This window comes from Hyperoodon ampullatus, assembly GCF_949752795.1.
Source record: "Hyperoodon ampullatus genome assembly, chromosome: 4".
NCBI lineage: Eukaryota > Metazoa > Chordata > Mammalia > Artiodactyla > Ziphiidae > Hyperoodon > Hyperoodon ampullatus.
The window spans coordinates 13,417,600-13,440,933 of NC_136917.1; the positions used below are offsets into that span (position 1 = coordinate 13,417,600).

General features: G+C 46.4%; 1 protein-coding gene across 2 annotated transcripts in view; it reads right to left on the bottom strand.

Annotated features, from left to right (window-relative positions):
- SLIT3 (slit guidance ligand 3) overlaps positions 1-23,334 on the bottom strand; it is a gene marked incomplete at its 5' end in the record, with an annotated part of 578,559 nt that overhangs the window by 211,163 nt on the left and 344,062 nt on the right. For both annotated transcript variants that reach the window (XM_079702652.1, XM_079702651.1), the window contains one exon: positions 1,466-1,537. In XM_079702652.1, the coding sequence (XP_079558778.1) occupies positions 1,466-1,537 (72 nt within the window). The remainder of the gene's footprint in view (positions 1-1,465; positions 1,538-23,334) is intronic.

Genomic DNA, 23,334 nt, shown 5'->3' on the forward strand with positions numbered 1-23,334 from the left:
TCTGTAAGTTCCCCTCTCGTCTTGCTTTTCTGGGATGCTAATCAACACAACCTCTTAGTTTTGCTTTATGTGCACCATCTCGAGTCACATTTTCTGCAGCTTTGTCTGCTCCTCCCGGCCCACTCCTGCTTCTGGGCAAATGCTCCCAGATGAAGCAATAGGTAGCCTGCTGTCTGGAGTCCCTTGCAAAATGCTCTCTGTTCCCTACTCCCTGCACCCCAGATGCCTCTGCCCTCTGGTGTGCTTTGCATGTTAAACACCTAAAGCTTTCTGCTCGGTTCTCAGCAAAGGGGAGGCACATAGCTTGTATCAGGAAGCCAACATCAGCTTCCCGGCACGCCAAAATCCCTGCAGTACTTACAGGGAAAACTAAGAGCTAAAGCAGTTTTTTAAAAAACCTCCTTCAAGACTTCTCAAGTTGGATGCAAGCCTGTGGAGGAGGTCAGTGGGCAGAAACGCCTTCTCTGTACCCCTCTCCAAACACATGGGCACAGTGGTGTGGATAGAAAATTCAGGAGGCACACTCCTCGTGAAGGGAAGGGCCCGGGGGTCAGGATAAGCAGCAGACAGTGGGGGCCAGGTAGGAAACAACAAAGGCTATTTGGCAAGTTCAAAAGCGTGGTGATGGAACAGCTCTGCATCAGTTGCAGTAATGGGCAACGGAATCTGCACGTGATAAAATGACACAGAATTGCACATGCGCACATGTGTGCACACAGACACAAATGAGCGCGTGTAAAACTGGGACATCTGAAGAATAAGGTCTGTGGGTTGCCCTCCTGTCAATTTTCTAGCTTAATATTATATGAGAGTTATACAGGGTGTTACCACTGGGAGAAAACTGGGTAAAAGCGTACACAGACTAGTCTACTATTTTTGAAATTTCCTGTGAATCAATAATTATTTCAAAATAAAAATTAAGAAAAACCCCAAGCACCTCGTGCAGTAGATCTGGCTACGTCTCCCCATGATCCTGGGACACAAGTCCTGACGCTCCGTCATAAGACCCTATTACAGTGAGATCTTCACCATCATGATCTTCAGCATCTTTGTCTCCCACTTACAGAACACTTACTATGTACGAGGCACTAAGCGTTAAAAAAATTTTCTCGTTTGCACTGATACCCCACCAGGCTATCATCCCTATTTTATAGAAGGTAATGACCTTGGGAGAAGCTGAGTTGAGCCTCAGGCCCACAGAGCGCGGCCAGGCTGTGACTCAGGTCTGGGACTCTATGTTCATACCTGGGGACAAATCTCCAGAGAAGAACAAGACTCCCTGGAGCTGCCGTGGTGTTCGACGTGTGTTCCCTGGAAACCACTTAAGCACACCCCTCAATCTGTCTCAAAGGCGCCTGGACTGAGGGCACAAGTCACGGGGATACCACCTCCCTGTCCCGTGCCCCTCAGCCCTGCCCTGGCCGGAGAACCACATCTGCGGCGAAGCAACAAAAACATCACTTACAGGTTCTTCACATCTGCGATGCCTCGGAACGCCTTCCTCGGGATCCCCAGGATCTGGTTTTCGCTCAGATCTCTAAACAAGAAGAGAAGAGGCACAGGCATTAAGGACCCAGGCCCGGCTTTATCTGCATCTCATTATGATAACAAAACCCCTCTGGAGGCTGCCTCTGCGGTCAGGAGTGTTTGGGGGACTGTTTAGTCTCAGGCCCCAGGCTGCTACAAGCCTTCACATTGTTCTCCTAGCGATGGCCTTGCTGAAATGGTTACCAGGCCAGCGGCTCGCCTCCAGGGCGGGCTCTGTGGGTGGTCTCACACCTCCAGGCCACGAGCCAAGTGCTGGGTTGTTTGTTGCACACACACTACACCCAGTTCTCTTGTTCTGCCACCTCGCAGAGATGACCCCTTCCTCCGCCTCGCACAGCATCCCTCCCCCACCACAGGGTCAACACCACTCAATCTCCCATCTTCTCAGGGACTCTCTCTGCCTTTTTCATCTGAGATTGGAATGGAGCCTGGCCATCCTGACTTTCTGATGGGGGATGACCCTCTCTGCTTTTCTAGAGCCCCAGAGAGACCCCTGGGGGCCACCTGGATCGTGTTAGTGACAGGCATGATGAATTCAAATTGCATTTCCACAAATCCACCCAAAATGGGGGTCCCACTGCACCTCATTAGCATTTAGCAATGCTAACATGTTGCTCTGAGCAGGGAGGGGAAGGGACAAAGTGTCAGGTCCTGAAGCTGGCTCAAACCCAAGTCTTGTACCAGGGTCCCCTTTAAGAATCCCCAAAGCCTCAATATCTTTTCCTAAGACCCATTTTTTTTTTTTCATTTTGTTTTCCGGTTTTATTTTTTGCTGGACCAAACACATGCACTTGTTTTCATTCATACCCCAAGCTTGCTTGGGGTCTTAGTGAGTAATCAAGCATATATATGTGTATCAATCATATATATATATATATATATATATATATATATATATATATTTCCATTATTTTGAAAAGAACACAAAAACCTTCAGATATTAAGGTAAAAAATTACATACCCAGACACAACCACTGCTACCAATTAGGAGTAATATATATATAAATTTTACCAATCTGATCTCATAGTATGTAGTCTGTTTTAACCTCTTTTTTCGCATACTATATTGAGAACATCTGTTTCTGTCATTAACAGTACATGTATGCCAACATTTTTTTTTTTTTTTTTTTTTGCGGTACGCGGGCCTCTCACTGTTGTGGCCTCTCCCGTTGTGGAGCACAGGCTCCGGACGCGCAGGCTCAGCAGCCACGGCTCACGGGCCCAGCCGCTCTGCGGCACGTGGGATCTTCCCAGACCGGGGCACGAACCCGTGTCCCCTGTATCGGCAGGTGGACTCTCAACCACTGCGCCACCAGGGAAGCCCCTATGCCAACATTTTTAATGGCTGTGTATCATCCAATTCTATAGATGGCTATATGATCCCACGTCGCTAGGTATTTATTTACTTGCCATTTAAGGAAACACTAGGATAAATTTTCCTGCCCACACATTTTGAGGACACTTGTACAGCTACTTCCTTGGTATAAAGTCCTATAAGGAGAATGTGCTGGGTCACAGGGTAAACACGTCTTAAATTGTGTTGTCCTAGAGATGGATGGACACTCCCACACTGATTTTCCAGGGGCACCTAATCAAAAGCTATAGATGACTCCAAATATATTTGGAAAGAGAGGTCAGACGACCATCCTCCACTAAAACCTGGGCCCTCTAAATCACCATTTTGCCAGGAAGCAAGAGGAAACATAGGAAGCAGAAGAGAGGAGCCCATTTTTCTGCTCTCATCGGCTGAGCTGAGCGGGCAACTCTGAGTGGCGGGCTAAAATTCAAGACACGTGGGGATTGTCTGGGGCCACTGTTAGATACCAAGGCAAGGCTCAGAGTTGGGGTAGGGTGCAGAGATGAATACAGAGAGAGATCCTGGGGCTGAATAACAGGGTGCTCCCCATCTCAAATCCAGTTTCCTCTGCCTGCGACTGATATAAGTAAATTCAGATGCACAGTGACCCCCGCTGCAGGCTCCCCTGGCTGGGCCTGATTCAATGAGCAGGGCTCCAGCCTGGAGCCGGGGCGCTGAACAAAGCCCACGATGACAGTAGAGGTCAGGCAGTGTCACCAAGGCCACTCCTCTGCTCTCCATCAGCCTCCAAGAGAAGGGGGCCCAGGTCCTGTCATCGGACTAATGCAATTTCCACCAGGCATCTGGGCTAGACCCAAGGCTCCGGCAGCCACAATGGGCCCAGTCTTTTCTGCCAAGTGAAGACTGGTCTCCGGGACAGCAAGCCCCTGCCCGCTAGCCTCCCAGGCTCGGCTGCTAGTTTTGGCCGCTCTGGGAAACAGCTCAGGCCACACTTTTGGCAAACGGCTAATGATCAAAATCAGGGGCAGGTGGAGGAAACAGGAGAGAGCTTTAGAACGATCAGCTGTAAAAACGCTTGGAAGCCAGATGAAGGGGTACATATCCCGATTATGCATTAACCCTTTGAGTTTAAGGCACCACGGTATACTGAAAGAATAGCAATTGTATGAGGGTTCTGGTTTGCAGTGTAGTGGGATGAAGAAAGGACAGCTGTATCTAAGCAGAAAAATCTGATAGAGTTGCTGGGCAATCTCCCATGAAAGCGGTCACACAGACAAAACCCTGCACTTGGATGGGACGGCCACTTGGGTTTCCGTTCACTATTTTCTCGCTGTAAATATACCCAGTCTTTTTTTTTTTTTTTTGCGGTACGCAGGCCTCTCACTGTTGTGGCCTCTCCCGTTGCGGAGCGCAGGCTCCGGACGTGCAGGCTCAGCGGCCATGGCTCACGAGCCCAGCCGCTCCACGGCATGTGGGATCCTCCCGGACCGGGGCACGAACCCGCGTCCCCTAGCATCGGCAGGCGGACTCTCAACCACTGCGCCACCAGGGAAGCCCAATATACCCACTCTTGCTCCTACTTTCAGGAGACTCGTTTAAAGCACAGCTCTTTCCGTCTCCCTGCCACGGCTTTCCTCCTGCCACAATTGAGCAAAACAGTTGATTGTAGGGAATTTATCTGCTACCCATGACAATCTGCTTGTAAATTTTATTAATTTTATTTTCCATTGAGCCTCTCTTCTCTGGCTAACAATACCGCTGCCATCCATCTGCAGGATTGTATATTGATTTCATAAATACCTCCAGTGGGCTGACAAACTGACAGCTTTAACGGTGTTACTGATGGGGCGTGGAGGAGGGTTCAGGGCTGGGTGCTTCATTTTCGGTAACCGTCCCTTCACAATTATCTCGGGGCCTTTGTGGGGATTCCTAATAGTGTGTTTATCTCAGCGTGATGGCAGAGCATGGAGCTATTGTTAAGTACTATCCTTGAGAGAGACAAGAGCCACCATTTTCGGCTGACACTTAAATAAAAATAACAAAATCTATCCATAGTGCCCACGAGCTTAGCTCCGGCCAATTGCTTGGTGGGGGTTTAGTGCCTCCCTCTTCCTGAGGGAAAATGCTCAAAAGTGACCAGGGAAAGGGAACTTGCTTTTTTTTTTTTTTTTAACCTTAGATGAACGGGATGAGGTTGGAGTAGGGTGAGAGAAAGAATGGTGAGCTGGGATTTTCTGAGGAAATAAAGGAAGATGCCTGGTGGGAAAGGCCTTCTTGGTTGGGAAGTGGGGTTCCCGATTGGGATGCCTTTTTAAATAATTAGGATTCTGAAAGAAAGGCGAACTGCATTAGCTAAAGTGCTTTTTCCTGCTTCTGGAAAATGATTAACCGGCTGATTATTCCATCCAAAAACACCAGACCAGAGAGGACTTATTAAGGAGACAGTAAGTCAAATAGGACTTGGCAACAACCAATATATCCCCCTTCCAGCCAACATCCCCCCCTTTTTAATTTACTAAAATGCTTTGGACACAGATTAACTTTCTTCGCAAATTTATTATTGCTTCATCTACCTTGAAACAGGGACTGCAGACGCTTTGATAAATGGATTGAAAGGTTGTCTAGTTCCAGTGGAGCTTTTGAAATGCTTCCCGGGGCTCTCCCTGCAATGTCAGACATGCTTTGTTCTCAGAGCAACAGTGAATGACAATCCTCACCTTCACCCCACCCCTACCTCCCCATGTTTACCAGGCAAGGCAAGAAGCAGGAAAATGCTCTCCTTTTGCCTCTGGTGGGGAAAATGTGTTTGTCTCGGTCACCTTCATGCTATCAGAAAGTCCTGTCTGTGTTAAATGGCAGTTTATGGCTCCTAGAGGTCCATGTCGAATTATTCCGGAGGTACAGAATGGGACTTGGAAGCTCCTCCAGAATTGGGGAATTCTTGTGTGGGAAGTGGTTAGAGCCACTTATTAGCTGTATGATCACACAAACTACTGAAATGCTCTATGACTCAGGTTCCCCATCTTTACAGTGAGGCTATTAATTTTACTGATCTCTTGCAGATTAATACTGAGGATGACATGAATTGGTATGTGTATACTTTGCACAGAACCTGGAACCCTGGAGGCATTCAGTGAAAGGCTGCATGTACTTCTTGGACTTTCCCTCCATTTAGCCCTGGATTTGCATCGCTGAAAATGTCCCTTTTCACTATCCTCAGGACATATGCCTACAACTCTGCTAAGAATAGAACATATAAACATTGCTAATATTCTTTCCATAAAGTCTGAGGGAGGTTAAACTTCCTCTCATCTATCATCTAGATACAAGTATCTATATTTGACTCTAGATTCTTTTGGATAAGACAGGAGAGCTTGATTCAGGAATAAAGTTCTGTCTTAGGTTGGGCTCGCTCAGATACAGATGCTTGGCCAAGTGATGGATTCACAAAGTAATCCTGGGAGAGGCAAGTAAGGGATGGAAGAAATAGGATGGAGAAGGAAATAAAGGACAATTAGGTAAAGTGCTGGTCTTAGCCCCAAACCCTGGGAGCTCCTGTCTCTAACCAAGGGATCTGGGTCTTTGTAGCCCAGCATCAGACAGTCCTTGGTTAGACCACCCAGGAGAAATGCAAATTCCCTGGCTCTGCCTGTTCTCCATAAGGCTGGATGAAGTGACACTAGCAACTCAAGGACAGGTTGCTGAAGAAGTTCCCAGCCATGACTTTCAGCAGCAAAGTCCAAAGAATCAGGAGATGGGGTCAATGTCAGCAAAGGGAACCCAAGGGATCCAAACCAAAGCATTTCATAAGACGGCTTCAAGGTCAGTTTTCCTAAATCAGGAAAGATTTTTTTAAAAAAATCTTTAATCTCAGAAGATTAAAAAAAATCACCCCCGAAAGATGACATATCCAGGATCAAGGATCAAGAGGCCATGCATGGTAGGGGTTGGAAGCAATTGAGCAAAGAAAACTGGAGCAACTCAATCGGTACCTTCTTTACCTCCCCAAACCCTTTGCACTAAGACCAATCAAGTGCCTTTTTCGTAACATTAAAAAGAAAAAATCCATCAACTCTTGAGTAGCCAAGCTAAAAGAGGGGATGATCTAAAAGCACTTATATTTAGAATCCTTTATTGGATTTGGGATCAGGGCAGTGAGTTGCGACTCTGATTCTCTTTGGCCTGAGTGTGTATTAAAATTACTTTCCTAGTCACTCACGGCCTAGTAGGAAGAAACCGCCCATTGGTGCAGTAGGTATCAATCCAGACTCATTTCATTTCTGATGGATAATCTATGAATCTAAAATTTCTTGGACTCTCAATGCTACCATCCTATACAAAGCTGAACCTTGATCCCCTACCCCCAACTCCTCAAATATGGTAACTATGACACATCACTCTGCTCTAGGAACCAAAGAGAAAGATATTGTTTTGCTTACCTTATTTTATACGGCAGGAGGGACAGACATGCAGGAAAAATCATTCCCAGGGGATTCTACAATGTGGGCTTCGGGGAGGATTTATCTTAAAAGGTAAATCTCTTGTGCAGGCGATTTACCTTAATAAGCAAGATTATATGTTTGCAGTTGGGTCACTGTCAAAACCAAATGAGCCCCAAACATATGTCCCAGCTAGGAAGCCCTGGTACCTCCAGCTGAGTGTCTGGTTAATAGCATCCTCTGTCTGAGGGAGATTACAGTGGAGTACCTGAATCATTTCCTGCAAGAAATGCCACCTATCTCAGAGACCCAGAGACTCAAAGTATCAATGGGGGACGAAAACAATGATTTCCCACTGCTCCAGCTGGGTTTCTAATAGTTCACGGCAGCAGGAGTCGACACTGCCTGCTCCCTGGGTGTGAAAAAGTTACTGAATGAAACATTTCAATAAGAGCTCCTTCCACTGTGCCTTCTTTGATAAGCTCATTAGAAAAGTCCTAGTCAGAGCGTTCAGGTGTTTAATATTGGTGGATTAAATGCCAGTTCAGATTCTTACTTCACTCAACAAAAAAATGAATTGAGCACCTACTACGTGCTTCACCTACTGAGACACAGAAGTGAACAGAACCAAGCTTCTGTCCTCCTGGAACTTGCATCTCATTGACCCCAGATACAAATAAACAGACTCCTTTATATGAACATAAACATCTAGACACCTCAAAAAATAAGAGCTGTGGGCTTCCCTGGTGCCACAGTGGTTGAGAGTCCGCCTGCCGATGCAGGGGACACGGGTTCGTGCCCCGTTCCGGGAGGATCCCACATGCCGCGGAGCTGCTGGGCCCGTGAGCCATGGCCACTGAGCCTGTACATCCGGAGCCTGTGCTCCGCAACGGGAGAGGCCACAACAGTGAGAGGCCCGCGTACCGCCAAAAAACAAACAAACAAAAAAAATAAGAGCTGCAGTTTCACTCTTTTTTCCTTTTCAACAAGAAGGAAGCCTGTATCTAAATTCACACTGCAAGACTGTTCCTAACCACCAAGGAAAATAATTCACAGTTTTGTTTTACTCGAGGCCCAAAATCTTTTTTGGTTTTTAGGAGGCAGGGAAAGGGAAAGATGCCAATCTGAATCACTGGGACTTGCAGAGACGCAGATTTGTTTCATCAAGTATTTTGGATTTTATCTATCTATCTATCTATCTATGGCTGCATTGGGTCTTCTTTGTTGCGCGTGGGTTTTCTCTAGTTGTGGTGAGCGGGGCTTACTCTTTGTTGCAGTGCGCGGGCTTCTTACTGCGGTGGCTTCTTTTGTTGCAGAGCATGGGCTCTAGGCGTGCAGCCTTCAGTAGTTATGATGCACAGGCTTCAGTAGTTGTGGCACAAGGGCTTAGTGTCTCTGTGGCACGTGGGATCTTCCTGGGCCAGGGCTCAAACCCATGTGCCCTGCATTGGCAGGTGGATTCTTAACCACTGTGCCACCAGAGAAGTCCATGGATTTGTCTTTTAAAGTGGACAGTTTGATAAAAATCAGGACAGCTTGAAAATGTTATTAAGAGTTGCCATGGCACAAGGCAGCTGTTCTCACAGTGGGGCTCACCATCTACCTGATCAGAATTTACTGATGATACTTTCAAAAAAATAAAGATACCTGGTTTTTAAAATAATTTAGATATGATCATGGTGTTGTGTTTTGATATATTTGCTATGTTATTATTGTCCTTTTCATTTATGTCTTTATCTTTGAGAGATACATACTGAAATAATTAAGGATGAAATGATGATGTCTGGGTTTTGCTTCAAAATAATATAGAAGAGGGAGAACCAGGTAGAAGTATAGATGAAACAAGATTGGCCATGAGTTGATACTTATTAGAGCTGAGTGATGGCTATAAAGGGGGTACATTTATAATCTGTGCTTGACTTTTACACAAGAGTGAAATTTTCCATAATAAAAAAATTTTAATGCCAATTCCTAGGACCCATCCCAGACCTACTGAATCAGAAACCTTGGGAATGAGTTCTGGACACTTTGGGCAAGTTTGAGAACATGGGTAGAATGATTAGTGTATGTGATTAGGCGTTAAGTTCATGTTCTAGCCGCGTGTCTTTACAAGCATTAATACAATTCTCTAAGCCTCAACTTGTACTTCTGTGATATTAGGATAAGCATTATAGATAATGGACAAGCAAGTGCTTTCTATATCTGAACGCAGGATATAAATGCACATCACTATCTTCATTTCATTAGCATGAGGTTAACAAACATAGCATCCTACTTCTTTATGTATCTAGTCTGCCTGGGTCCAAGATGCAAAGGCCTCCTGTGTCTCAGGTGTGACCCTGCTGGTGTCGGGCGAAATGCCCATTGGATAGATAGGGACGTAGGTAGGTAGGTAGGTAGATAGATAGATAGATAGATAGATAGGTAGATGGTCGGGTAGGTAGGTGGATGGATGGATGGATGGATGGATGGATGGATGGATGGATGGATGGATAGGTAGGTAGGTAGGTAGGTAGATAGATAGATAGATAGTTAGATAGATGATAGATGGATAGGGTCTCCTTACAGGGGGAGGCCCAGATGGGCAGAGTGACAACATCTAATCTATATTTTAGAAGGCCACTCCGGGGCCCAGTTTGGAGGCTGACCTAGGAAGAACTAAGAGTTCACGGGTGGTTACACCCCTCCCTGGGACCTCAGAGATATGGCAGAGGCAAACCAAGCACTTTGTCCCTCCCAAACGTGCAGGTGAGACTCTGCTTGACTGAGATGAGGACATTCCTGGTGGGGCCTCACAGACAAGTGATTTCCTACAGTTTTCTAGGAGGGCTGCGATCTCGGGGAGAAATCACTGGAGGGCAGGTAGTGAGCCGGACGACGCAGCCAGGCTGAGCGGCAGATCTAGAGCCGTGACTGCAGATGAAGACCTGGTGTTCAAGCACAGCGGAACTTAAGGATCCTCTGAGGGGCTGAGGGCTACGAGCTGCTACCAAAGGCTGCAAATGGAGTGAGGGTTATTGGTTTACTCTCTGAGTAGTTACTAGTGTGGGCACCCTTTCTGGGCAGTCGTTCCAGAGACCACAGATTCAAATGTATTAGGGTTTTGCAGGTTAAAGCAAATGAGTAAAGCAGGCTGAATGTGGATAATAATAATAGTGAGGGGGTGAGCTAGGGGAATGCAGGGCCCATTTAAATTAATTTCCCCCAAGTCAAAACCAAATAACCCTCTGTGCTGGCCAACAAAACACTTCAAGGGCTGAAGGGTGTGGAGGCCAGCACCCTTCCAGGGAAGACCCACTAATTCTAGAACAGTGCTGTCCCATGGAAGTATCATATGAGCTACTGATGCAATTAAAATGTTTCTCTCAGCTGCATTAAAAACAATAAAAAGAAACAGTTGAGATGAATATTATAATAAAGTATTTAACTTAACCTGACATACCCAAGATATAATCATTTCAATATGAAATCAATATGAAAATATATTAGTGAGATACTTCACAATTCTTTTTTCATACCAAGTCTTCGGAATCTGGTGTGTATTTTATGTACATCTCAGTTCGAGCCAGCCATCCTCTAAGTGCTCCATGGCCACATGCGGCTGATGCCTATTGTATTAGACAGTGCAGTTCTAGGGTAAGGCTAGGAGCTGGATGCTGTAGCTATGTGTCCACTCATTGCCGAGAGAGAGAAAGAGTTTTAGATGTTGGAGCCAATCTAAAGGAGCCCAGTGGAGGACTGCTTGGTGGCGGGGGCACAGCGGGTGGGTTTGGGTTACCAATAGGAAATGTGGAAGGGAGCCAGTCAAGATAGAAAGTTCTGGACTCGGGGAAGCAAGTCATGAATTGAAATATTCCAGTCATTCAGCCATCCCTCCTGGGAGCAAAGAATCTCCTTCTAGCCATAGGACTTAATCTGAGTCTTTCCAAACCATCATCCTTCTAGGGCTGACAGGATATAACCAATACTTCCAGTCCAAATAGAAGCTTTTTGCATTTAATTATCATATGCAGCTCCAACTAAGGCTCTTTGTGTTCATGAAATAGCATTATATATAATTGACTGATCATCTCCAGCCAGTGGTACAGAGGCTTAGCTTCTCAACAGTATACTAATCCCTGGGATTATCACAATTTAGTGACAAATGAGTTACATTAGACGGGATTGGGGAGTTCTAATCATCAGCCCAATTGTGCCTTCTATTCTGGTCCTGACTTCCCTGTGCCACTAAATGGTCCAGAAAACATCACCAGGATTCCAACTACTGGCGTCTGACTTGAGTCTGTGCGTTCATCACCAACGTACCCTTCAGGGAGTAAAACTGTGATTCAGGTATCCTTACGTCATGTGCAGAAATCTGGTGCTGAAAATCATCTGATCCTAAGGATCTAATCAAGTACCTGAGCCAGACCCCTGCCAACTTTTTTTCCCCCCGACAACGAGATGTTTTGTTTTGATTTGTCAATATTGGTTGGGGTGGGAGGAGTGGTCCACTCGGTTCAAAAAGATGGAGATTGGTGTTTTCTTATTTTCCTTTGTTTGAAGCTGTGTGTCTGGCCAATGGAGTTTGGGAAAGGGAACCCACTTCTGTGCAATCCATCCTCCTCCCTGGCTGACATACTGTTCCTACCCCCTCCTTCCCCTCCGTCCCTCTCTCTTGGCAACCCTCTGAGGCTTTCGTCCCTAATTTGATTGTCGTAGCTGACACTGTCAATCTGAAATCCAGTAGCATGTCTAATGCTGGCTGGACAAGGGGCATGCAGAAGGAGTCGAGGGAGAGGCAAATTCATCTTGAGAAGTAGCTTTATGTAAATCGATCCTTTGGCCGAACGCTGGAGCCAAGCATTTGCTGATTAATTGGAGAAGCGTTCTTGTCTTCTTTAGAGAGATGGCCCAAATGGAGTCCGCTCTTCTTCACAAAGACATTCCCATGCCCAAAAGCCTTTTGCAATTAGGAGATGAAACCTTGCGAGTGAGGGAGTGGGGGGAGCGTTTATGGAATTTTTCTGAAATGAAGCGTGTGCACTTGGCCTGCCTCGTGATTAATTGCTGACCTGAGTACCCTCATTTGCCTCCCAGACGGTGTCCTGACAGTGAAAGTTCTGAGGCACAGCATCCCATAGGTGAAGATTTGCTTGTGCACTAATCAGCAAAAATGAAGAGGGTAGCTAGCGTGCTTTCTACATGTGTTTTTCTTGTGGATTCCAAATGTATATTTTCAGTTACCGCTTGGGCCCATTTCTGTTAGCAACAGAAAGGAGGGAGTGCATCTGTAATGGACGCAGTCCCCTTTCCATGTCTTCTAAACTTTGCCAGAAAAAGAAAGCTCCAGCGAGATGGCACATCATCCTCCAGGGTGGTCTTTTAACTCCGTCCCAGGGCACTGTTTAACTTGCCTTTACCAAGGTAAATGAGGGGCCTGCACACAGGTAAAGTGAGTTTGGATCTGGAAAGACTGCTTGCTGCTGCTGACCTACACGCTGACCAGAGGTGGAGCTGGTCAGGTCACATGGTCTTCCCCACTGTCCCCTCCCTCCCCCACTAAATTATCAGCTTCACGTGGTCAGGGACTTTTGCTAAGCACAAGGCCTGACGCATAGCTTAAAAAATACTTGTTGAATGGATAAAAGAAATAGTTGAAATGATTTCACGCCGTTGCCTGGTTCAAGGATGATAGAGAATAAATCTCAAGCTATGAGGATTTTTTTTTCCAAGTCCAGTTTGTCCATTTAGATTAGAAAGAGCTCTGGCCTCTTGTTGTAGCTTTCCACCTCCACCTGCCTGATGGAGTATCATGTGTGTGAAGTAACGCCACTAGAATAGGCTTGCATTCTCAGGAGCCACAGATAAATTCTCCAACTGAGAAGCGTTTAGTGAGCTAAGCTGAAGTGTGGGAATGAGCAATTATCCTGGGAAGGTAGGCTAAGCAGATGAATAATTAGGTTTTGGGGGGACAGAGATTAAACCTGGCCTGAGAGGGTGCAACAGATTTGGAAAGTGGATTCGACCCAGAAAGGGGCTGTGTGCCTGACAATGTTTCATCTCCCCACTTCTGATTTCTGGCACTCGTGGAGACTAGGATAATATAAGATAATGAAACTCTGGCTGTCGAAGGAGACACTTTGAGCCTCAAGCTGCAGGAGATGTCAAAAGGGGATGACTGGAGGTGAGGAAGTTTTGATGATCTTTGTGATAATCTGCTCTGTGATCAGTCTCCTCACCGCCGAACTGTCTAAAAGATCTGGAAGCCCTCAAGGAGCCTGAGGATTTGCAGAAGTCAAGTCGGGGGTGGGAGAGGAGGAAGCGGAGGTGGGAAGGAGAGAGGCAGCCCAGAGCAAGCCGCGACTGTAGTTTGGGAGCAGTTGAAGCCACTGTCCAATGTCCACCCCGTGTAACCTTAAATGTTCAACTTGATGAGGAGGAAAGAGTTCTTTGCACTTTCCTCTGGATGCCGTGTGCGTGCCTGATGCTAAGACCAACGTTTTGTGGACTGAACAACTCCTCCCTCCCACACTTAAGGGGATACAGCACTGGGGTTACTCTTCTGCGATCCATCCTGTTTTCTTGAAGACCTGGGAGGCGGCAGGGGCAGAGGAGGAGGCTCAGCTTTGGGCTGCAGCCGTCCAGAGGCTGGAATTTGGAATGCAGGGCTGCAGCTCAAGGAAATGTGCCTTGTATATGCCTGTTCTTTCTTGTAACTTTTCAGAACCCCATCAAACAAGTGAAATCTCTACGGTGAAGGTGAGATGCTATCCCAGGGGCCATCTGCCAATAAAATCAATGTGGTTTCAGAAAGGCTCGAGATTATCTTCTACCGAGGCAGGAAAGCAATTCAGCAAGAGCTCAGCGCTCTGAGTTGCAAAGCCAGCTTCTGGAAGCCCAGTGTTAGATAAAGTATATAGCAGCTTAAGGCATTAGGCTATGTTAATACTATAGAAGCACATTTCTCATCATGACCCTTGCAGCTATTTACTATTCCACTCAAAGCAATTACAGTTATTGCTAATAACTCACACCTGTGGCTGTCCTGGTATTGAGGAAAGGAGAATAGATGCTGTTCTCTGGCTTATTTATGTAAAAATAGATGCAGTTCAATAGATTTACACCAAGTTTGAAGTTAACACTAATATTTAATCCCAGACCTGCTTCTGGCCATTTAGCTTGAAAGGCACCAGACAAGGGATGTGAGCGCTGGGAGAACCCAGCAAACCGCAAAGATGACATTAATTAGTGACGAGCGTGAGACTGCCGCCACTAGTCTCATGCCAGATACAATAAACTCCCCTGTCCCAGGCAAAGAGGACAGGACCTCCACAGTAAGAGGTGGGGGAGGGAGAGGGAAAAAAGGGGAAACACCTCCCTGGCCTCTCTGAGACTGTGCAGTGATTGCAACCTGAGCCACACTCTTCCTGGCAACTCAACTCCTTTCCTTTCATACCTGAGCCCAGAAGTCCTGCATATGGTCAAGGTCCCGGGAGGCAGTGAGGCACAGTATCAAAAACATGGCTCAGGTGCTTGGAAGACCTTGGTGTGAACTCCAGCTTTGCCTCTTGCTAGCTGTGTGACTTTCCATGAGTAATTACCCTGTCTGAGCCTCAGTCTCCTCATCTGTAAACTGGGGACAGTGAAGTGTCAGGGGATTATTATAAAATGCCTAATGAGTTCAGAGCTCTTTGCTTGTTGCCATGGCTCATCATAAGCACTTAATAAATACTAATTATTATGAGTGCTGCTTGCATCTGTTCGAGTCTGCAAACACTCTGAGTTGAAGACAAGAAAATCCCTGCCTCCTTTGTCCCATAAAATATTACACAGGAACTGTAAAACAGCAACTCAAGGTCAAGCTTAATATCAAAGGAAGCAATAATTGTGTTCCACTCAAAGCTGTGTTTCAAAGGTCCTGCAGGGAGACTCAATCTCTTGGAATCTCCCAGGCTCTCCCGAGGATGGAGAGGGTGGGGCGGCAGAGAGAGGAACATAGGTGAAAGCTGCACAGCTCTCTGTAACCCCCTAGGAAGCTGGCTGGACATGGCTGGCTGTGCAGTCACTGCTGTGCAGAGGAGAACTGGGCAGGAGATTTCCATCAAGAGGAAGAAGAAGAAGGAGAGCCAGAAGGCAGCTGGTGGTACAGCAGGGAGGAGAGGCTAAGATCACAGCCCAGGCAGGGTTCAGACTGGGAACTGGCCTCAACACAACACAGTTCTGGGCTGAGAGCAGACTGTTGATCCAGCTGCCTCTGCACAGACTCAGAACAAGCCAAAGTAGTCCTCCACCTTCCAAAGGAAGCTGGGGACTTGCGTGAGCTTCCAAGGGGTCCAGAGCCATGCAGGAAACAGCCTTCATAGGAAAGGCTGAGATCAGTCAAGGTGGGAAGGCCAGCTGACTTTGCTACTAAAGCAAATTCCCGGGCTGTGGTTAGTCTCCTGAGAAGAGACTCTTCACCACCCTGTGAAAACTGTCCTGGGGCTTTTACATTTCAGTGAAGGGTCACCATTAATACAGTGATCACCATGTACCCAGGGAGTTAGGTGCTGCAGGTCAAAGCTAAGTAACTGAGAAGACACAGTCCCTGGGAGAGGACGACTTGGGACAGCAAGTATGACGTCACCTCTTAGGAAATGAAGGCCACCTGTGCAGATGGAGCCGGCTGCTCGAGGCAAGACCGTTTTCCTATCCCAGAGTGAAGGCGGTTGCTCAAGGATCAAGGGGGTGGAACCAGAGAGGCAGCCTCTGTTATGCTGCTGTGGAGGCTATCATGGGTTCTACCTCCATGAATGAGAGATCTCCTCTGAAGTCAATGTTGGTGGGCAGGAGAACGCAAGCAGAGAGGGATAGAGATGGATAGATAGATGGATGGATGGATGGATAGATAGATAGATAAGATACGAGAGAGAGACACAGGGAAGAGAGAGAGACATGGAGAGAGAGAGAGAGAGAGAAAGACTGGCAGGCAGAGAGACAAAAACCAAGAGGGAGGCAGGGAGAAAGAGACTGACACCGTGAGAAAGAATAAAACTAGAGAAAACAAAAGAAAAAAGAAAGCCAGAGAGAAACCCACATGCATAGAGATAGTCACTGCATAGAAGAGACCGTGAAAGGCACAGACACACAGAGAAAGAGAGCTGCATAGGTATGAGATAAAGAGAAACAGGATGGAGGCAGGTTCGCACACACATAAAGGAGACGGGCTGAGAGAACAAGAGACGAGAAAAGCAAGAGGAAAAGGATCCGGCGGAGGCCAGCAGGGGTTTGTGAGGCCGGAAGACAGGCACCTCTCCGAAAGACCCCAGGGTTTGGGCTTTCCCACAACCAGGAGACCAAGAATGGGAGGGGGTCCGAGGCCTCTCTCGCATCCAATGTGGGAGGCTGCTCTAGGGCAAGGAGGTGTCATCCTCCCTGTCTGGACCCTTCCCTGAGTTCACGGCTCCATCTCCCATCCCAGCCTTGTCCTCCGGGACAAACCCTCCTCCCCCAAGGAGGGGAACTACGCAGACCAGGGGAGGGGCTGCCAGGGCTTCTCCTAAGCTCCCATCTCTAGCGGGTCCAGTGCTTCCTGTCTCCCTCAGCTCTGGAAGCCAGACACAGGGCTTTGGCGGAGAAAACTTGTAGAGGTTTCAAACTTTTTACATTACAAAGCGAGTTTTTAAAAGCTCCATAAAATTTCAAGGCACATACTTAATGTTCAAATGGCAGAATACATCGATCCCTGCCCATCCTCTAGTATCTTAAGTTTACCCAGAGGAGCATTTTATTTAATTAACTTGGTGCTTTATTAATATAAATATTCTCCTATTGATCATAAGAGGGCCTGACAGGCATTCGAGCTGGGTATACATCACCTTCCCTCTGAGCAACGCCACTTAGAGGAGGAGCTGGCTCTGAATCAAGGAAAGTGGCAGGAAGTGGTCCCCTGGGATGTCAGGCGCGGATGAATCTACAGCATTTTTATGGAGGCAGTCTTTTCATTTTTTTTAAGATCCAGCTCCTTACTTCTCTTAAAGCAGAAAGCATATGGAAATGAGATATGAAAATGGTCTTGGCTTACATGTATCAATTAGGCATGTCAATACCTTAATTAAATCGCTGAACGAGATTTATACCAGTGAGTATGTTTTATAGTTATAATAGCTTTTTTGGCTACTGTTCAAAATGTCAAATACATTGTAAAAAGGGGATTTAAAAAAGACATAATTGACATTCTGAACCGAAGCCAGTTTTTTTCTTCCCTTCTTTCTTTCCTCTTTATTCATGTAATTTTGGAGAATATATATAAAGTAATGGACCTTAGAATGGATTGGGTTTTTAGACGTCTTTTTTATCCTTCAATTCTAATCCATTTTATCAACTTTTCTAAGCCTCAGATCACTGAACCTACTAACGCCCCTCACTTTCTTCTGGGCCTTTGGAGCTTGCTTTTTAATAATCTATAACTGAAGCTCCCTGGCTGCACCCACAGAAAAGAAAACATACTCTCTGCCCTGACGAACAAAACCCCAAACAGGGAATAAGGTTAAAAGGCCCTATGACGTGAGAAGGCTATTACTATAACATCAAAACACTCAGGTAAAAGTGTTCTTAATCTCTTATGTAAAAGCCTATTCTCTTTAACTTATGTGGCAAAGAAAGTAAAGATTCTCCCTCCTTTCTCCTTATACTCTTTTTCTCTCTGAGCTTTTCTAAATCATTTTTTCATTTATTTCTAACCATGACCTATTTCCCTAAGGATAGAAAACCGAGAGAAGACCTTCTAGATACATACAAAAAAACACAAAAAAGGAAGAAGAAATGGTCGGGGAAGTTTGCACTCCTGTCATGGATTCCTCCCAATAAGTCAGAGACAGAATGAGCGAAGCTGCAAGTATTGCCATGTCGGTTCAAGGTTATTATCTAACACTGCGAATGCAAAAAAGAAAATGAAAGAAAAAGAATATACGTGATTTGGGGGCACTCATCTGAAATGCACAAGTGCACTTCAAGTCTTGGTTAAATACTCCAGTCCTGAGATCTCAGCCAGGCCATGGGTTGAACGCTGCCCTAAAGCAGGGTGACCAGAGGCAGGAGGTGGGCTCCCCTTGGGCTTTGTGCTCGATGATCCCCCTGAGGCTCTGGCCTTTGAGGACTGTGTCTGTGGCCTCTCAGCCTTTCACAGCCAAGCTCCTCCCAATTTCTGGGGAAGAATGACACCAAACAGAGGCTCCAGAGGGAAGCAAGAACCAGGTCAGTCCTCCCATTCTGATTCGCTTTGCTGACATGATCTGGCTGAGATTAGGGGAAAGAACTAAATACCGTGACCATTATTGGATTCTATTCAGAATAAAGCATCTTTGCTCAGAACCTATGATTCTTAACAAATTTTGGAGCCCAAAGATCCAATCTTCTTGGTTTACAGACGGCAAAACTGAGGCCCCCAACGAGAAAAGATTTGCCCAAAGTCACACAGTTTGGGGCAAGAACACAGGACCCTGACTCTGTGGACAAGGCCCCTGTCCTCCTTGTGGGTTGTTTCTGTTTAATATCAATAGGGGGGCTTCCCTGGTGGCGCAGTGGTTGAGAGTCCGCCTGCCGATGCAGGGGACACGGGTTCGTGCCCCGGTCCGGGAGGATCCCGCATGCTGCGGAGCGGCTGGGCCCGTGAGCCATGGCCGCTGAGCCTGCGCATCCGGAGCCTGTGCTCCGCAACGGGGGAGGCCACAACAGTGAGAGGCCCGCATAACGCAAAAAAAAAAAAAAAAAAAAAAACAATAGGGTAGGACAGGAGGGAGGTCTGGGTGCAGTAGCTGTCATTTGCCTGGTTACCAGGGGGCACCCTGGCTGATCCAGCTACCTGCGCAGGTGCCCTCCTCCTCTGCTCTCTCCGCGACACGTGAACTGCTTTCCTGATGCTCTGCTTGCATTTAAAACGGGTAGTCTTTCCAGATCCATCCGCCCATCCAACAAACATTTATTGAGCACTTACTATATGCTAGACACGGTGCTGGGCACAGGGGCAGAGGGGGGTGAACTAGCTCTCTGTTCATGCAGCTTATAGGGAAGACAAATATACGCCAATAATTGTTCAGATGAGCATTTATAATTTAGACACTATGAAGAAATACAAGATGCTTGTATGATAGGAACATGTTTAATAAGAGAGCTCAACCCATACGAGACAGCCAGAGGAATGAAGCTCCAATGGAGACACGAAGGATGAGGAGGAATAATGCAGGGGAAGAGTGTTTGTGGTTGGAGTTCGGTGTAATGGTTCTCAAAGTACAGTCTCTGGACCAGTATCATGTGGGAACCTGTTAGAAATGCAGATGCTTGGGATGCAATCCCAGACGTTCGAAGTTAGAACCTCAGTGGGTGGGGAACGGCCACCCGTGGAGTTTTCTCCCCAGGGAAATAATTGTTTTGTTTTGTTTTTTAATTTTAGTGGAAATTTAAAAACATACATGAAAGTAGAGAGAATAGTATAATAAACATCAACTTCAACAATGATCAATATTTTGCTCATTTTGTTTCATCTATCCCTGCCCCTCTCCTGCCCCCACACTTTTTTTTTTTTTTCTGGAGTATTTTAAAAGCAAATCTCAGACATCATGTCATTTTATTTATATACATATAAATATATTTCAGTATGCAATTCTAACCAATAGGAACTTTTAATTTAACCATCTAGCAATTATTACACCTAACAAAATTAACAGTCCTTATTGTTTGTAGTCAAGATTTAAACAAAGCCAAGGCACTGCATTTCAGCTACCTGTGTTTTAAAGCCCTTCTGGGACTTCCCCGGTGGTCCAGTGGTTAAGACTCCATGCTCTCAATGCAGGGGGTCCGGATTCAATCCCTAGTCAGGGAACTAGATCCCGCATGCTGCAACTAAGAGCCCGCATGCCACAACTATTAATAAAAGAACCCGCATGCCACAAGGAAGATCCCGTGTGCCACAACTAAGACCTGGTGCAGCCAAATTAAAAAAAAAAAGAAAAACAAAAACCCAGCCCTCCAGATGATGCTAATACCCATGGGAGTTTGAGACCCACTGGCGTAGAGCATGCTGGGAAAGAGAATGTGTGGGGAGGATGCTGAGATGGTAAGCATAGGGCATGCGTGATTTGAGGAGCAGACCAAGGTGAGCGTGGCTCCAGTGGGGCAGGGAGAGGGTAGTGGCTGGTGGGGTGCTCGTTGGGAAACAGGAGGGGATGGCAGATGGGATCTGGTTTGGACATGATCCAAGGACAAGGAGAGCCACTGAAGGCTTTTAATCAGGGGAGAGGACAGTTCATTGAATGTTGATGAGAACCTCACAACGAAACAAGCAGACCAACAGGAATAGGCCTTCCTTACGCTGATTTGGAAAGCCAATTAAAAAATAACTGATATTTTAACTAATTCACATTTACATGTAAATTTTCATTTAAAAAGCCACAGGCTGTCACTCTCTCACCATATGCTTCTTCCCCATTCCATTCTCCACAGTGAGGAATAAGCCCTGAGTCTCCATGCACACGAAGTGGGGCAGGAGAAGAACGGACAAAGAGCGCAGGAGCAGCCGGGCTCCCTGCGGGTGTGAGACGGGCACCCCTGGAAACCCCGAGCTCTTGCTTCAGTATGTTCTCCCGGTCAGGGCTTTACTTGTTTTGGTATTTTGGGTTTCATTACCAGAGGGAGTTAGGTCCCATTCTCCAGGTGAGAGGACCATAATCCCAATGTCACAGAAAGCCAGGGCAGAACCCCTGAATCCCTCGCTCTTTGTTCTAGCTGCCCAGGCAAAAAGAGTGCACTTGGGGGCATGGAATGAATGACTCGAGAGTTAAAGTGCATTCAGGCCTGGCTGCACTGCTGTGCACGCACGGCTGGAGCACAGTGCCCTCCTACTGGCCCTTCTCAAGGCGCCCACCCACCTCTCCTCACCTCTCTGTCCTCACCCCTGACCCCAGCTCTACACTAGCTATCCCTTCCTACTCTCCATACACATCAGTCATGGTGCTTCCTCCCAGCATCTAGTTCAGTGGGTTTTAAATTATTATTTAAATGCAGAATTGTTTTGTTGAAGGGGTGTCTCCCTAGTACCTACAAATTGGCACTTGCCCTCTACCTCTACAAGGATTAAATCATGAGCTGCTGCGGCTGCTGACTTTCAACACTCCCTGAAAGGAATTCAGGGTGGAGAGCAGAGATGAGGCGCGCTGGGAAAAACTGGCAGAACAGGTCTTCAGATAGTTAGATATTTTCAGGAGCCGATGTTATGAGCCCAATCCTTGTATCTCCTCATATCTAGAGAAGCACTAAGATCCTTCATGGTGACGTCTGCTCCTCATGACTAGCAGGAACCTTCACAAGACTGGCAAAAACCTTCTGCAAAAACTATGTTCTTGGGACTTCCCTGGTGGTCCAGCGGTTACGACTCTGTGTTCCCAATGCAGGGGGCCCGGGTTCGATCCCTGGTCAGGAAACTAGATCCCACATGCCACAACTAAGAGCCTGCATTACCCAACTAAAGATCCTGCGTGCCGCAACGAAGACTCGGTGCAGCCAAATAAACAAACATTTAAAAGAATGTGCTTGATTGCATGTACTCCCCCTTCACCAAAATCACATATGTACTAACCTTCTCCCCAACCTCTTCAGGGCAGTTTCTCAGAGCTATCTGAAATGCTGTCTCCCAGGCTACAGTCCTCATTTTGCCCCAAATAAAACTTAACTCGCAACTCTCACATTGTGCTTTTTTTTTCAGTCGCCAGTACCCCGATGTACAAAATAGATCTCACTGGAGCTTCTCTGACTGAAGTGGTGGGTTGACATGGGAGCCCAGTGTGGTTGTACCCCCAATAACCCAGGGCACTTTGACACATTTTGAATACTACCAACCCCCTCAATTTACTCAGGAGGAAGCAGTGTCCCAAGGGTCAATGCCTTGTCTGAGGCACTCAGCAGAGAGGACCCTGAAACACCTACCTTTAATGTTCTACTGCCTCTCACTCCGTTTCCAGAAGCTTAGAAATGTTCAGGTCAGGGGGAACTATCCTCAGTGAAGACTCAGTTTTACTTCTTCCGAACTTGCCTCCTAGTAACTAACTTGGGGACCACACATTCTACATAAGAAAACCCACACTTCATTTCCCTCATGGCCTTTCCTGCTCAGTTTGCATGGGGTAGAAGACTAGTGAGAAGATGGCCAGTGAGAAAAAAACCCCAAATAGCTGAATTCTCCATTCCTGATCATCAGTCTCTGTGTATTTACAGCTGTGAATCAGAGCGCCCCTCAGAGAGAAAGTTACAGAATTGTAAAGTTCTGACTTTTACCTCCTCTGCGGGGGCTAATCCAGAAAACTTTACTTTAGAAATAATAATTATAATAGCAATGATAATAATACCTTGCACATACTTAACTAGCACTTAACACGGTGCTAGTATTCTTCTAGGCATTTTTGCAAAGGTTTCAATTTCTCTTTCCTATCAGAACACAGAAAATAACTCCCAGACATCACTGCAAAATGCTAATTCCAGTTTTGGGCGCAGGCATAATGGCAGGAGGGTGAATTACAATGGAGATAATACATTCTGACAGACACGTGTGCATAATTAGAGGAACCCATAACAAAAGGGATCATGCCACTGGTCTCTGGGGAAGGGCAGTTCCTCTGTGCCATAGTTTTGGCAGCACAAGGGTGCCCTGGGCAGGCACAGAAGTTCTAGATAATTCTGGGGTTCCTTAGGGTTAAAATCTGATAACCTTCGTTAAAAAAATAGGGACTTCTAGACCCTGCTCATTGACAGCAATGCATCTATTGGGCACCATGTCATACTAGGAGTCATGGCTTAAGTTTGCACTCATATTTAGAGAAATAAACATTTGATGAACACCTACTATGTGTTCACTCCAACTTTGAAAACGATGATGAGGCAGGTACGGTTGTTCTGATTTTACATATAAGATCATCACAGTTCAAACACTAGGCAACTTGCCCAAGGGCACACAGCAAAGAGGAGCTGGGATTGCACGTGTCTGTCCTGACTCCAGAACCTTCTCCTGCCCTTGCCAAA